This window comes from Mycetomoellerius zeteki, unplaced genomic scaffold (assembly GCF_001594055.1).
Source record: "Mycetomoellerius zeteki isolate Tzet28-1 unplaced genomic scaffold, Tzet1.0 scaffold310, whole genome shotgun sequence".
NCBI lineage: Eukaryota > Metazoa > Arthropoda > Insecta > Hymenoptera > Formicidae > Mycetomoellerius > Mycetomoellerius zeteki.
In genome coordinates this window covers 130,693-146,349 of record NW_017257295.1, presented here as the reverse complement: position 1 = coordinate 146,349, position 15,657 = coordinate 130,693, and the positions used below count along the sequence as shown (strand labels likewise).

Below are 15,657 nucleotides of genomic sequence, written 5' to 3'. Positions count from 1 at the left end.
TTAACATAATGTGATTATGTTATTTAAAGATTTTTTGTGAAATTGATATTCAATGTTTCTTAGTGTCAAAATGACACAATTTATGAGTAAGTAAACAAGTAAAATAATATGTTTTAAAACGTCAATTCTAAGATAAATGAATAAAATACGCGTTAATTTAACATATCATAAATATTAATTTTCTGACAAAAAAAAGATTTCACGGTTTGTTTACAAACTGTGTCGATGTTATCTTTCTTTGTATTTATTCTCTTACATAATATTTGTGTTATCTTCTACATATTCATCTTGTATAAAATTAACTAAAAAATTTGAGTGGACCATTTGGGACATGCGATTTATGTTAAATTCAACACATTTTTTCCAACTCTATATTCTTGTATCGTTACTTTTTTATAGGTTACAGCCGTCACGGACAATAAAGATTATAAGAACTAAATAAATAAAAAACTTTTTGCCTATTTTTGTTTCATTCACTATGGAGCCCATTTTGTCAGACGCTCATTTTTGCATAACTTACGAAAAACTTAATTATTGCAAAATTGCAAACAGTATTATAAAAACTGCTTATATTATCTGTGTGATAGAAGACACTTTTTAATTTGTATTTATGTTTTTGAAGTTATATTTTTACCTTTCGTTTAAGAAATATTGTCTAAAAACAAAGTGATATGTCGGTTATCGGTGACCTTCCTCTATATAATAAAATACCATAGAATTAAACGTAAGTATGTAAAATATTAATAAAAGATAAAATGTTCAAAGATAAATATCTTTCTAAATAGCTTACATATAGTTTATTTAGAAAGATATTTATCTTTGAACATTTTATCTTTTATTAATATTTTACATACTTATGTTTAATTCTATTTTATTATATAGAGGAAGGTCGCCGATAAAACCGACATATCACTTTAGAACCGATACCGACATATCACTTTAGAACCTGTTTTAACATTTGAAAAAGTGTAATTATATAGAAAACAGGTTTATTCATCGATTTTGACGAAAGGGTCGTTCGATGTGTTTTTGTACGGAATGAACGAATAGATTTCCTTATCTCAATAATCATCAACTTTAACCATTAATATCTCGGTTCACCGGGCAGAGCGACACTTATTTTTTTTTTTTGCCAGATTTGTTCTCTCATGCAAAAATGCGTCGAATGACTCTAATTTCATCAAAATCGGTGAGTAGGCCCGTCCCCTGAATAATTACATAAAAAGGTAAGTAACAACGAAAAGTAAAAACTGGAAAAGATAAAATAAAAAAAGAAGACCGTTCAAATGTTGTCTACCAAATAAATTGTTCTGATTGCAATGCTTCATATGTTGGTCAGACTAAACGGAAATTTAACACTCGCCTGAAGGAACACAAAGCCGACATAAAAAAGCCTTTTAATGCAATATCTGTAGTCTCCCAGCACCAACTAGAACATGATTACAAGTTTAATTGGGATAATACAAAAATTTTAGATTCAGAAATATCATACTATAAAAGAATGGTATCAGAGATGATACACATAAAGAAACAAGATTTAGGATTAAATAAACAAAGTGATAGAGTGATACATTATTCTTTTCTGACATTTTTTGCTTTAATTAAAAAATAGTTTTCCCTTCACTAATATACAGGATTGGAAAAGTAACGCTTTACCGTTACCGTTATTTACGATAAAAAGTAACTTGTTACCATTACTCATTACCGATTCTAAAAAGTAACGGTAATCACCGTTACTTTTTATAATCGGTAACGAGTTTTTATGAAAAGATTTAGAGAATTCATAGGTTTATAAGCAATATTGAAGTTGAATTTGTGTGTTATAGTTTTAAATTTTTCTGAAACATTTTAAAAATGTGGGACAGTAAAAAACTTTTTATTTTCTATGGAATCAGAAATAGAAATATCGTTGAATTTTGATGTTATCGAAATTATTTTTAAGTGACAGCGCTTTTATTCTGTTGTTGATTGTGGAAAAAAGGAATTCCAATGGATATCCATTATTTTAAAAAAGTGTAGATTAAGGAGGAAATATTTCTTTCGTAAAAGTTTGGATGTGTAAGGAATAATTCTGTCTAGCTGTCCAATGACTATACCTTTCTTTTGTTCCGTCGGATTAGAATTAAAGTTCAAATACCTACATAATTTGTAAGTTTTTTATAATTGTCAAAAATAATCGTTCTGTTATCTATCAATAGTTTAACGTCAAGGAAACTAATTCCTCCATCATCGCTGTATTCAACCGTATTCTTTCGTAATATGAATTGAATGTGCATAAAATTATTTCAATTTTATTTTTTTTAGCTGCTAATATAATATCGCCAACATAGCGATAACAAAATGGTCAATGCCATTTTCTAGATCTTGTATTACGCAGTTGGTTAAAATAGGAGAGTTAGGAGATATATCCCATAGGCAAACCAAAAGTTTGTATGAAAATTAATTTATTAAATTTAAAAAATGTAGAATTTAAAATAATTGAAACTTAAGAACTCATTTAATGATAATGTATTATTACGTATTGATTTCCACCTTCTTTTTATACTTTTCAAGGCTAAACTATTAGGCGCATTCAGCAGATAACACTTGAATGAGCGCTAACTGCTATTGATGTATTCTTCTAGATCTAAAATTCTCATTGGATGAGCTAAAAGAATACACCAATAACAGCGAGCGCTCACTCAACTGTTGAGTCTGCTGAATGCACCTATTAGGAATATTAATGTACATAAATATTACATCAAAAGAAACAATTTGATAATCTTGTTCAAATGGCATACCATTAATTCTTTTTACTAGCTCGAAACTGTTCTTTATGTAGCCAAAATTTTTGTCCATGCTCTTGTCTATAATTTTCTTTAAAAAAGTTGCAAGATTGAAGAAGGAACTATTTATGCAACTGACTATAATTCTTAGAGGAAAGTCATCTTTATGTATCTTGGTGAGCCCATAAGATCTCGGCAAATCTCCGTCAGAAATATACAATCTCTTGTAAATACATTGATCGATATATTTTTTAGTTTTCCAATTAGAAGTGTGCGAATTTCCGTCGTCGTTTTATTTGAATTTCATATATTTTGTTGTTATAGTCATTTAAATCTAGTAATACGGTGGTATTCCCTTTATCAGCTCTGGTAATTAACAAGTCAGGATGGGGTTCGGAAATAAATTTTTTTAAATTTAAAATTAAGAAGCGCCATAACGGTCAGAACGTTAAGATGTTGAACTATTGTAAATTCATTTAAATGAATTAATTTCAGAAATGATAAATGCGTGCCGATATGGTTGTCGGACTTCCGAAAAGTCCGACAACCATATCGGCACGCATTTATCATTTCTGAAATTAATTCATTTAAATGAATTTACAATAGTTCAACATCTTAACGTTCTGACCGTTATGGCGCTTCTTAATTTAAAATTATTATGTTTAACATTAGCGGTCTTTCAATCTTATTATTTTTTTAAATTCTTCTATACCTTTTTTTATTAAATTATTATTAAGATTACTAGGATTGCTATATTGTATTTTCTGTAAAATGTGTATTGAGTCCTTTCTTATTAAACTTTGGTATCAGCATCTAATTTATTTAAATTATGTTCAATATCAATAAATAAAAGAAGGGCTACGAGCCAATTAAAATTTAAAGAATATTTAATATTCGTACAAACGTTTCGACGCCGATCGGGTCATTTTCAATGTAAAAACAAATAATATTACATAAGTTGTCGAAGTATTTGGTCAGATTACAGTATCCAGTGAAATGTATCGGTTGTTTCTGTATTCCCTATTATTTGATGTGTGTGGTCCATATGTAAAATTAGTATCATTTGACTGATAAACTAATCTTATCTTATTTTTTAAAATATATATATATCTTGATTTGTCGCAATGATGTGAATCAAACGTTGAGAGAAAAAAAAACAAAATTAACTATGTCGTATGCAGTAGGCAAAAGTAAGCCATAATATAATATATTGGAGATAACGTATATCTTCGATGTTGAACCTTTTTTATCATGATCGTTTTATGTAATGCCATAAAAGTTTTTGGGATTTAAGCGAGCATGACATCCACATTAGCAGTAATTATGGTTTGTTCTGATGCAGGTAATTTTTTTTTAAACTTATATTACACTAAACAAGAATTGTAATAATAATAAAATAATATTTATAATTAGAGCTTCGAAACTTTCGCAGTCAAATTCGTCTTTGACTCCGATAAAAAATGTCAACTCTATCAGCAAAAGTAATTTCAAGTTTCTCAATTAACACACAAGAATACCTTCACTTTTTTATATTAACAAGACTTGCCTTCCGAAATTAGATGTAACGAAAATATAATATCATTAAATATTGTATTATATTCAGCACACAACGAACAATTTTCCATTCTTCAATTTTTGTAATAATTTGTGTTTTGTAGCTTATTATATTTCTTATTGATGTCTTAATTTTCTTAATCTTAATTTTAATATCTAACTTATATTATACCGAAAATGGTCTAATATAAATCGAAACGTCTATACTTTTGTAATTTAAATTACAATATAATTCGCCACTGAAATCGTGCGTTTTGTGATTCAATGCCCTATTGTTATTATTGTTTTTAGGATAAATATTTATAAATATTTTTATTTCTATTTATTTTTTTAAATATTATATAAATATTTTATATATTTTTTTTTATTATATATTAAAGCTATATTCGAAATATAATTAAAAAATACAGACTAAACGTTTCATATAATAGTTATAATAAATATAAGTAAATATTTCTAATATTTTATGAATATTTCTAAATTGTTTGCTAGGAACGTCATCTGTTTCATAAAGTGTAAACTAGCATCTGGCTGTACATACTAATAAAGTGAATGTTATTTTGTAACTGTTGCAAGTTTTTCTCGCTAAAATGGGACTATTTTAGATTCATTTATATTATATGCTATTTAAGTTTGTCATTAATTTTTGCTACTTTATGTTGAAATACTAATTTATCTCTCTTGATATCATATATGTAAACTTTGTAATACGTAGACTCTATTTTATCGATTTTGTCTTTGCCCTAAGTTAGTCGTTATTGCTTACAACGTTATTACCGCTGCCTGCAGTCGAACATACTAAACTAAGAAATCAAAGACTCGAGAATTTAGTGAACTTGTCTTTGACCGACCCATCGCAATTCCAATATATCAACTATAAAGGTCGATGCTTCGTTTGTGTTTTCGTAGATCTACCTGAGATCTACACAAAATACTCAACAAAGTGTCTTATACTTTATTATTTATTTAAGAATATATTTGCGACTTAAGTTGTTATCTTCTTCATTCGTTAAATAATTATATTAATTTATTGCAATATAAGTATGAAGTGCATGATTTTTTAAATAATATTGTAGATTTCATTGCGCGTAGTAATACGTTCTTCATAAAGCCGCTAGTTTTACAATTTCTGCGCGTTGATTGTTTCGAGCTTATCGAAACGGTAATGCGTCGGCGCATTTTCATCGACGCCGACGCCGACGCCGATGACGCTTGGCAGGACCGTCTCAGAAAGCCTTCCAGTAATATGTATTGAAAAATGAAGATTTAATATAAAATATCTAAAAGAGTACCAAACATATTTATATTAAATACGATTACAATTAATTATAAATTCAATAATAATAAAATAACACAATGAATTTTAAAAAATTATGCATTTATATTTTATTCTTTTTTTATGCTTAGTTATTATTTCGTCATTTTATATGTAAACAGTTTTTTAAATTTAAAAAAAGAATATCACTTACAAAACTCTTGCAAAGTAAGTTAATATGCTGTGCAAATTATTTTAGAGATTGTATGATGAACATATATTGCGGAAACAGTAATTAAAGAAAAAAATTTTAATACGCTGCTTACAATGATTTAATTAAGAAAATGTACACGAAAATGTAACAATGTGCTGATACGTGTCGAACGTGATTAATGTTTTTATTTATATAGACATCCCTAGAACCACATATGCCGGCACTGCGACATTCCTATATGTATATACTTGAAACCTGCGCCTAAGGGTGACGGCCATGTCGACGTGGACCCTGCAGTGCTCCCCCGTTGCAACCTGCATACACCCTCGATTGGCGACTACTCGTACGAAGAAACAATCGCTTTTAGGGAACGGACAGGTTCATCTCAAAGCAAGTAATCGTCGCGCCGGATTACTCTTGCACGCAGCATTTAGGCTATGAATGAAGACCCAACCCTTTCACCTCGAGGTAATCATCCTCTATATATTTAGTGATGTATCATGTGTCATATTCGCTCGATGTATCCGGGAAATTTATAGAGCAAAATTGAAGTTGCTTCATGGAAAAAGTCACGGGTTATCGTAGATAAGGAAACGACACGCTTCGATCATTGTGCCATGATTAAAAGTAATTAAAAAAATATTAATGTGCGTGAACGAGTGACGATGTTTTTATCGATCGCATTACTTATGCATGTGTACCTCAAGGAAGAGTATTCTTTGGTTGTATACATATATTGCTACGGAGTGTATATAAGATGGATACATCCACTCGTGCGTCACTTTGACGTTTGCCATTTATCAGTCGATCATAATACGGCCTTAATTAAAATATCATGCACATGAATAAGGAAGCTCTCTATATGTCAAAAAAAAAACTGTATTAACGCATTTTGTACTGTTTGAGAGTATCTACATAAATATAGAACGTGAAGAGTTCTCTCTTCCGTTTGCCTTGATATGAAAGGTAATCGATGTGCAATTCTTTAGCGGAAAACAGTTACGAAGTTAAACTTTTTTATCTTTTTACATTACGAAGATTAGAAAGATACATACATGTTTGCACATGTGTTTATGACGATTAAGGAACGTTGTACTGTCGTTAGGTTTTGGCAGTGCTGCTTCTATCTGTGATTCCATGGCCAGGTCCCAGCGTCTTTAAAATATCATGCCCCCGCGATCGAGCGTCTGTAGTGAGGAGGATAGTTCACAAGGTAAAAGAAAGCATTATACATATAATCAGAATTATTAATTAAAATTATATAGTAAATGGATTACATGTGAAAATATCCTAAAAAATAAAACAATTTGATACAGAAATATGAGAATTATACCAAAAATAATAAGTAATTATTTGAATAAATTAGAATTTTTTTATATGTCACTCAGCATTACTAAGATGCGTTCTAAGATGCGAAAAAGCAAGTTGTTAAATTGCTAGTCAATTTAACACTCGTGATATTTACTGCAGTAGTTTAATAGAGTTTGCGTTTCAAGACCAAAAAATCAGGAGACACGCATTTTAAAAGACTATACCCTTGGGAAAATTTACTTCAAAAAATTTAAAAAAAATATTTAAAACTTATTGTAGAGAAAACCTAAAAAATATGAAAGGTAAATTTGGATACTTTAAACTTTTCTTTAAAGTAACTTTAATACTTATTTAAGAGAAACTGAAAGGAACTGAAGAAACTTATAAATTAGAAAAATTAATGTTAACAATTTTGAAGTTTTTCTTTAAAATCATAATTGTAAAAATTATGAATTTGTTTAAATTTCGAGGTAAGCCTCTTTTATTTATAAAGAGACTCGCCATTAAAAAATTATTTGTTTATAACGCGAATGAAAAATCTCAACGCTGTGCCTTATTTTATTCTATCCTGTATTGAATCTTACCTACGAGAAAATGTAGCACCGCCGTGTCCCTCTAGTGGTGGTGTCAAGTACTATGTTCGCGGGTAAATTTTATGTTAACTTAGCCTTACTTTAAAACTTAAGAGCATTTTAAAAATTCCAAATACAATGAAAAAAATAAAACTTTCAGTTTCATGTCTAAGATTATATAAGTCATCCTTGATATACTTTGAAGATTTTATGTTATTTCAGCTTAACCTTTTCCACACTTTAAATATAATTATAAGATGGATATTCTGAAAAGTTTATTTGATTGGTATATTGAAGATTAAAAATTATAAATAAACTGTAAACTTTAATGTTACCTTAGGATTACCAAAGATTTATTGAGATTACTTTAAAAGTATTTTTCTTTAGAATACCTGAAGACAATTTTAAAGTCAGTTTCTAAAATCTTTGATTTGTCTAAGACTCTTCTAAAATTAGTTTTGAAATACTTTAAAATTTTTTTAATCACTTTAGATTATTTAAAAATTTTTTAAGTTAACTCTTACATTTGAAAGGTTACTTTTAAAAACTTTAACTTTTTTTACAGTAAATTTTCCCAAATATAGTAGTATTTAAATTCACACAGAATCATACAAGCATTTAAGATTTAAGGCATTGATTTCTATAGGTTGTGTCTCATTCTCACATATACGGTCCTATAAGATATTATATTGTAGATTTTTTTGGTTATTGAAAACCAAGTACATCATCAACAGAATTTTGTTTCCTACATAATCATCATTTCTTTGTACATATTCTCAGCGTTCTGGAAATTATCTTGCGATAGAATTTCATTTTAGCTGCTCAAAAACCTTGGCGGAATTATACTTTACTGATTGACTCCGTCGAAGACTAACACGCGTACGTGTCGACTTCGCAATTGGTCCTTCATAAAAGAAATGGTAATTGGAATTGCCACATCATGATTGTAAGAGGAATGACGAGGAGTTTTCCACGTTTTCACAAATTTTTTCGAAATGAGATAAGCGGAGTGAAGCCATTCGTACTACAGCATAACCTTTCTTTTAGAAGAACGTTGGCGAGGTCAACGTAACGAGACAATGGAAACAGTGCAGTATGTTATTATCGATCAACTGAAATAGAGTTCTACCACAAGAGAATATTCAAACTTCCAAAACTATAAGAAAAATGTTTATAAAGTATGAGAATTATGTAGAAAAGCAAACAAAAGTCTATAGATTAAAATAATATATGTACTTGGTTTTTTAATAACAAAGCCTCTTAATTTATAAAAAATTGTTGCTCATTACTTTCGATATGACTCTCATATTTTTACTTAAGAAACAAAGAATGTATTTTCCGAAAAAATACTTTTTAAAAAATCTGACAATTTTTTTTTACAACAGTTTATTGAGCTATAAAGTTATAAAGAGATGAATACAGGATAATATTTTGAGTTTCGTCGAAATTTCAGAGATGGATGCCAATACTGAAGAAGTATCAGGTAGAATTACCATTGGAATGTCCGTTCCACGAAAGTCGAGATATTTTTCGGCCACAACAAAAGGCGAAGCATCAACACAGGCCATCACAATGGACCTGCGGCCTTTGCGGCAAGTCTTTCTACGCCGAGAAACATTTAGACGCCCACTTCGATAACAGACACAAGAGCAATGTTAATACGGTAAAAGATAAAAGTTCACATTATCTCTCGATCATCGTAATCACAGCTGCAACCTTTCTGGTGAAGATCTCACTATTTTGCAGTAGATCGATTAACTATCAAAATTGTCTTGTACTTCTGTAAATAATTCGTTTTCTAAAAAAAAAACAGTTATCAAGGCTTTAACTTCTTACAATCAGTGTTTTCCGCTATCTAGATAAAATTATCTAGATAATTATATAGATGAAGAATGGCTTTATCTTTATCTAGATTATTAAGAATATAGATTATCTTTATCTTATCTTAGATAAAATCTTTTTCAAATTAACTAAGATTGTAAAAGAGTATTGTAAAAAATTTTCTATATAACTTCTAGATAGTAGTAACAATGAGAATTTTTTTATGATATAAATAAAACTGGGATTAGTATGACATCAGTCACAATTCAAAGCGACATTGAAGTACTTTCATATTTAGAAGAGATAAATCTAAGAAATTAGATATTCTTAATTTGTATCCACACGCCAAACAAATTCTTTTAAATATGACATATCAATGCCATTATCAGCGCCAGTAGAGCGCCTTTTTATTTGTGGACAACAAATATTAATTCCATGTAGAAACCGTTTGTTAGACGAAATGTTCAAAAAACTTTTATTCGAAAAAAATAAAGATTAATGAAAGTATAAATACATTTTTTGTATCCTAATGCCCACATTCTTCACTCCAGATAAGTTGCAGATGATCTTATACAGAAGACATCTCCATTGTATTCTGGGAGATATCTCTTGGATAAAGTTATCTAGAGGTGCAGAAATTGGACATAATTCGTTTTACTGCCTAATAGTTAATTAAAAAAACAAAATTATCTCTTAAAAATTATGTAAATAAAAATTTTTTTAATTTCATCTTTTTTTTAGATTAATGTAAAGTTAATCATCTTTATCTTATCTAAGATACATTTTTGTGATTTATCTTATCTATATCTAGATAATTTTTAATTATCTAAGCGCAACACTGCTTACAATATTTTACTTTTTTGCAATTTTGATGGGTAATCGATTTCCAACAAAATAGTAGGATCTCCGACAGTATAATGTAACAACCGATTGTAATATAATATTTTAAAAATTAAATAATTTAGTTGAAAAATATATAACATAAAAATTGTTGGTAACTCAATTACAAAAAAAATATGTGCTGTATATAGTTACATATTTTTTTGTAAAGTTTCTGTTTCTTCTCTTAATTACATTTTTTATAAATTTTCTGTTTCTTTCTAATTATTGCATATAATCTTGCGATCTTGACAAAGTTTTCATCAATTCAGAAATTAAATATCTTTGCTCTTTAATAATTAGGTACTACACAATTACGAATTACCAATGAGCCAAAGCTTTTTATCAGTATCTCATTGTCAGAAAAAGCAAGATCTAAGCATGTTTTTTTCTTCAGGCAGAAGATGCGGTATGCCTAGCGGACTACTGCGATATTATGCGTTGCGAAGTGCTGGGCAACCGCGACTTCGAAAACTCGGTGGACGACGATGGCGGTCACCTGAACACCGACATCCAGGTGTGGCGCGAAAATACCGAGCAGCAAAAGCAACAGCAACAGCGGCGCAGCACTTCTATCGTGCCCTGCGGGTCTCGTGGCCTCGCCAGAATGTATCCTACAGATAAGTCCTGTGCCATTGCTGGCGGTGGAGCAGTGACGAATCTGCAGCGTTACTGCCGTCGTGACGACCACCATGACGACGGTGATATGCACAATCATAGATTAGCGAGATCATCTTATCACAACGAGATCGCCGAAACGGATAATAAGAATGATTGCGAAGAGGATGAGGACGAAGAAGACGAAGAAGACATGGAAGATGAGGAGAATCTGGTAGAAGCGGCGCTACCTGCTGTCGACAAAAAACAGAGACGGCGAGGACTGCATTTGAGGAAACTAAAATCCAACTGTAAGCCGGAGGAGTTGCAGAAATTAAAGACCCAGTGTGAAGTGAGTTCCTGCGAAATGGCGTGAAGTTACTGAATGACCGTAATTTTATCTGTACTGAGAGAAAAGTTTTTGTATTTATGACTATAATTGCATGATAAAATCATTATTTTTCGCTTATTTGTATTGAATGTTTTTAGGTCAATTTTCTCTTACTATATTATTTAAAATATAATTAACAGCTCTATTTTTACACTTATTATTGTTATGTTAGTAATAATAATTATTTATAGTTCTATATACCAAAAAGTTTTTAAAGCTATAAATATAATTATTATTACTAATATTGTAGCAGTCATAATAATAATAACTTTAATAAGAGCTCCTAACTATAATTATTTTATCATATAATTATAATCATAAAACTTTTCTCTCCATATGATGCTTCTTTGACATATTATCTTTGACATACTATCTTTGAAATATTAATATCAGAATATATATTATTTTATTAGAAATATAAAAATCCTGACAAAAGTTCGCGCATTGTCTCTCGATTATTGTAATATGTAATATATATTTTAAAGATCAGATAATTGAATTAAGATCGAATAGCCGCGATTTGAATAATGCGCGATCTTTGATCTTTTTAATATTATACGAGACGAGCACGCAAAGCGCGTTTACATATCCCCCCCCCCCCGTCTATGAATACTAATAATATATAATAATCCCATTTATCACGCGATTATCAACAGATACTCGTACGCGATTGCATCGCTGGATTACTCGCTAATCTTTCTGTACGAGATTTTCAAGAAATCGAAGGTACGTAACTTGATTATGCACCTAATGCGACCATTAATTACAGTTCTCTTATCAATTATGTATGTTATCGACAGGGGAGTTAAATCGAGCGATCTGCTGGTATCTCAGCTGTGATAGATATTGGGAGGACACAAAAAGACCGCAGCGTCACACACCCTGGTACCTGCTGACTGTCTTCATGCTGCTCCTGTTTTCGTCGATTTACGCATGTTACTACATAATATGGGTTTGCTTCAAGTACGATAAATTTTTAAAAAACTCATAATTTTTTAAAATGTTAATTAACTACATTATTTCTAATAAAAAAATTATTTCATACACCATTTCTTACACCATTAAAGAAACTTTGACGTGAATATTTTTTTAGAAAATTATAGATATTGTATTTGTAATTTTCTAAAAAAATATTTACGTTAAAGTTTCTTTAACAATGTAAGATGATTTTCTTTTTTTGTCTGTGTTGAATAAAAAAATGATAATAAAAGTAATCAAAAAGTATCGTACGACATATATAATTACTTATATATTCATCATAAACACTTCATTGAAACAATCCTATACTCATTGGGTGTATTCAGTACTACAACCGCTCACTGAACGCTCAGTGAGCTCTTGGATCTGATTGGCATATTCCGTTAGATCTAAAAATATAGACCAAATAGATACAAGAGTACTACGACCGCTCACTGAGCGCTCAGTGAGCGGTCGTAGTACTGAATATACCCATTGTCAGAGAAAATTGTAGTAGCAGCTATAAAGGCTAACATCTGTATAAGTTTTTGTATAGAATTAATGTACATAATTAAATAAACCATTTTAATTGCAATAACTACAAAATTTATTCAGCTATGTGTACATTAATTCTACATATAAAACTTTAACTTCTACATATAAAACTATAATTATCACTTTCATAGTTATACCACTATGTCTTTTTTCTGAATATACATATTATTTTACATAAGATAGCTTATTTTTTTTTATCTACATTTTTGTTTAATAATAATTGTAAAGCTTTTAAAAGTATGTTTTACAGAAGAATGTTTCAGAAATGTAATAATCATGAAAAAATGTTAACTTTCTTTTGCTGTTAAAATTCCTAAATAGCATAAAATAGAAAATATTAATGCTTTTGAGGCTGTCATGGGTATTTCCTTCAAAAACACATCAGAAAGTTTGCGGGTTATCTTCTAAAGGTGTCTTTATCCTAATGCTATTAGCAATGAATAAAGATACGGCGATAACCCGCAAATCTTCTAATATCTTTATAGAAGATAATAACAAATAAAGTGTTAACTGTTAGCATATTAGGATCTACGCACGTCTTGCATCACTCGTTATATTAATGAAAAATTTAATTCTTTTTTATTTTTGTTGGTTGTAGTACCGCAGACGAAGATAGACTGGACGGTGGAAGCGTAGATTACAATGGAAGTACAGATCGCTCAAGTACTTCTCCGTTGCACGATCCGAGTATTCATAACGAGGGCAGATTGGACAGACGAAAGGGCGATCATGGGGATGAGAATCTGCCCCTATCGAGCGAGGACATGCCTGATCATTATATCTACGTTTCGTATCCGCCCGAGTTAAAGCGGCGACTTCTGGAGAGGTATATCGACTCGCGCGAAAGTGTATAGCCATGAAATATATCCTACGTTAATTATATACAGTGATCCTCCTGCTTACAGCTGCTACAACAGGACCACACGTCTGTAAATTAAGAAGGAAGTGCATACGCGACGAAATTAAAATTTTATTCAGAATCTGCACAAGGGAAGGCATTCGAGGCTGAACTTCTCACTCTCATTTTTCTCGTTATCCTCGTGTTTTGTATACCGAATGTGAATAAATGCATCGTGGACACATCAACTGCTCCATTTCTCTTTATTCTCTTATCTTCTAAAAACGTTGAATCATCATAAGGGAACCTGGGGTATAATGGTTATAGTTAGATTTTTTCAAGTTTTAAACATATTAAAGATAAATAAATCAACTTTGTTATATATTAAAATATTTTTTGAAGTATTTACTATAAGGAAAAGTTAAGTTTTACTGCAAAAGTATAAATTAACAGGACGAAATTATTGTTTTGTGAAAGTGTGTCGTAACCTCACTATGTCATTTATGCAGGGCATAATGGGGCACCACAAAAAACTTGTCTATTTTTAAAAAGTTAATATTGAACATTGCTTAAAAGTGACTTAGAACATATAATATAAGTAAAAATACATTGTTGCACTTTTAATTTTTAATTTTTTATTAATAAGTCTATATGTGATGCTGAGTGATACATTATACAAAGTATACTGTTATTATATTGAACATAAATAAAAATGTTTAAGAAGATAACACAAATAAAATAATTCTTATCATTTTTATCTACACTTGTACATGAATCATAAACTCATTTTAAACATAAAATAACACCAGTGCACCATTGTGCCTCGAAGTACATAAATTTACTTTAGATAATATAAAATATCACAGATAATCAATATATTTGTATAGATTTTACTAAAGTAAAGATTTTACAAGAAAAGATTATATAATAAGATAAATGTACTTATGACAATAAAAAATAGAATTTTGTTATTGCTTACCTTATGCGAACATACCAAAGAATCTCTCTCTGTAACTCATTCGCGGACAGTAAAGCGAACACATTAAACAATTTTTAGCAATTTTCAGGTAAAAATAATATGACAACTAATAACAATATATAATAAGATACATCTAACAGTAACTATTGTCTGACAATTCATTACATATTAGCATATCTGTAAAAAGATATCGAGTACATTCCATTATACCCCATGGTTTCATTATACCCCAGGTTCCCCTACAAAGTTTAAAAGCTAAAATATGGGTGTCCAATACATATTGATTATGATAATTATAATTTATATAGATAGATGAGAATAATTTAATTGAGAGAAATAATGTTATTTTCATTCACAAAACAGATCTTGGTGCTTAAATATTTCAGTGTGAGTTTATATATATATTCAATTTTGCAAACCGCGCACCGAAATCTTTTTCAGTTTTGAAACGCAATCATGAACAAAACTACAGTAGTAATATCACGTTGACAAGCAATTTAATAATATTTTTTATGCTTATCTTCTCATAAGAATATTAATAATTTAATATTTATAAGAAACTTAAAAACTGCAAATAATTTATTGCGAAAAATTAATATTACCTCAAGCGAGATTCGAACTCAGATCTTCTATATTATGACAATGATTGGATTTTCATCCTTGATCGTGACAATTAAACTTTTTTTTTCGGTATTATTTGACAGATTTTATTTTGATATTTTTATATCGAGAATAGAACTGATTAAAACGATATGAGTGAAAATATATCATATAAGGTAAATGTCCCAGTAGCCAGACGTTTAGGTTCTCATAAATAATACAATTTATAATATCAAAAAGGTTTTTAATATAAATATTTATATTCATTTGAAAACTCAAGACTCCCTTAAGCAAGGAAAAATTATTTAAACCCACTTATAACAATTATTAATTAAAACATTTAAATAAATAATAGAATGCGTCAATGTA

At 29.6% G+C, this 15,657-nt stretch overlaps 1 protein-coding gene across 2 annotated transcripts in view; it reads left to right on the top strand.

Annotated features, from left to right (window-relative positions):
- The window catches only part of LOC108724822 (uncharacterized), a 22,169-nt gene extending 8,212 nt beyond the window's left edge, over window positions 1-13,957 (top strand). The window contains exons 2-9 of one of the 2 annotated variants that reach the window (XM_018451477.1): window positions 5,985-6,256; window positions 6,894-7,001; window positions 9,125-9,334; window positions 10,769-11,320; window positions 12,016-12,085; window positions 12,160-12,322; window positions 13,470-13,697; window positions 13,759-13,957. In XM_018451477.1, the coding sequence (XP_018306979.1) occupies window positions 6,230-6,256; window positions 6,894-7,001; window positions 9,125-9,334; window positions 10,769-11,320; window positions 12,016-12,085; window positions 12,160-12,322; window positions 13,470-13,697; window positions 13,759-13,804 (1,404 nt within the window). In that variant the 5' untranslated portion in view covers window positions 5,985-6,229 and the 3' untranslated portion in view covers window positions 13,805-13,957. Of the gene's footprint in view, window positions 1-5,909; window positions 6,257-6,893; window positions 7,002-9,124; window positions 9,335-10,768; window positions 11,321-12,015; window positions 12,086-12,159; window positions 12,323-13,469; window positions 13,698-13,758 lie in introns of those variants that run through there. The other variant, XM_018451479.1, reaches the window with a different exon arrangement.
- The last annotated feature ends 1,700 nt before the right edge of the window (window positions 13,958-15,657 follow it).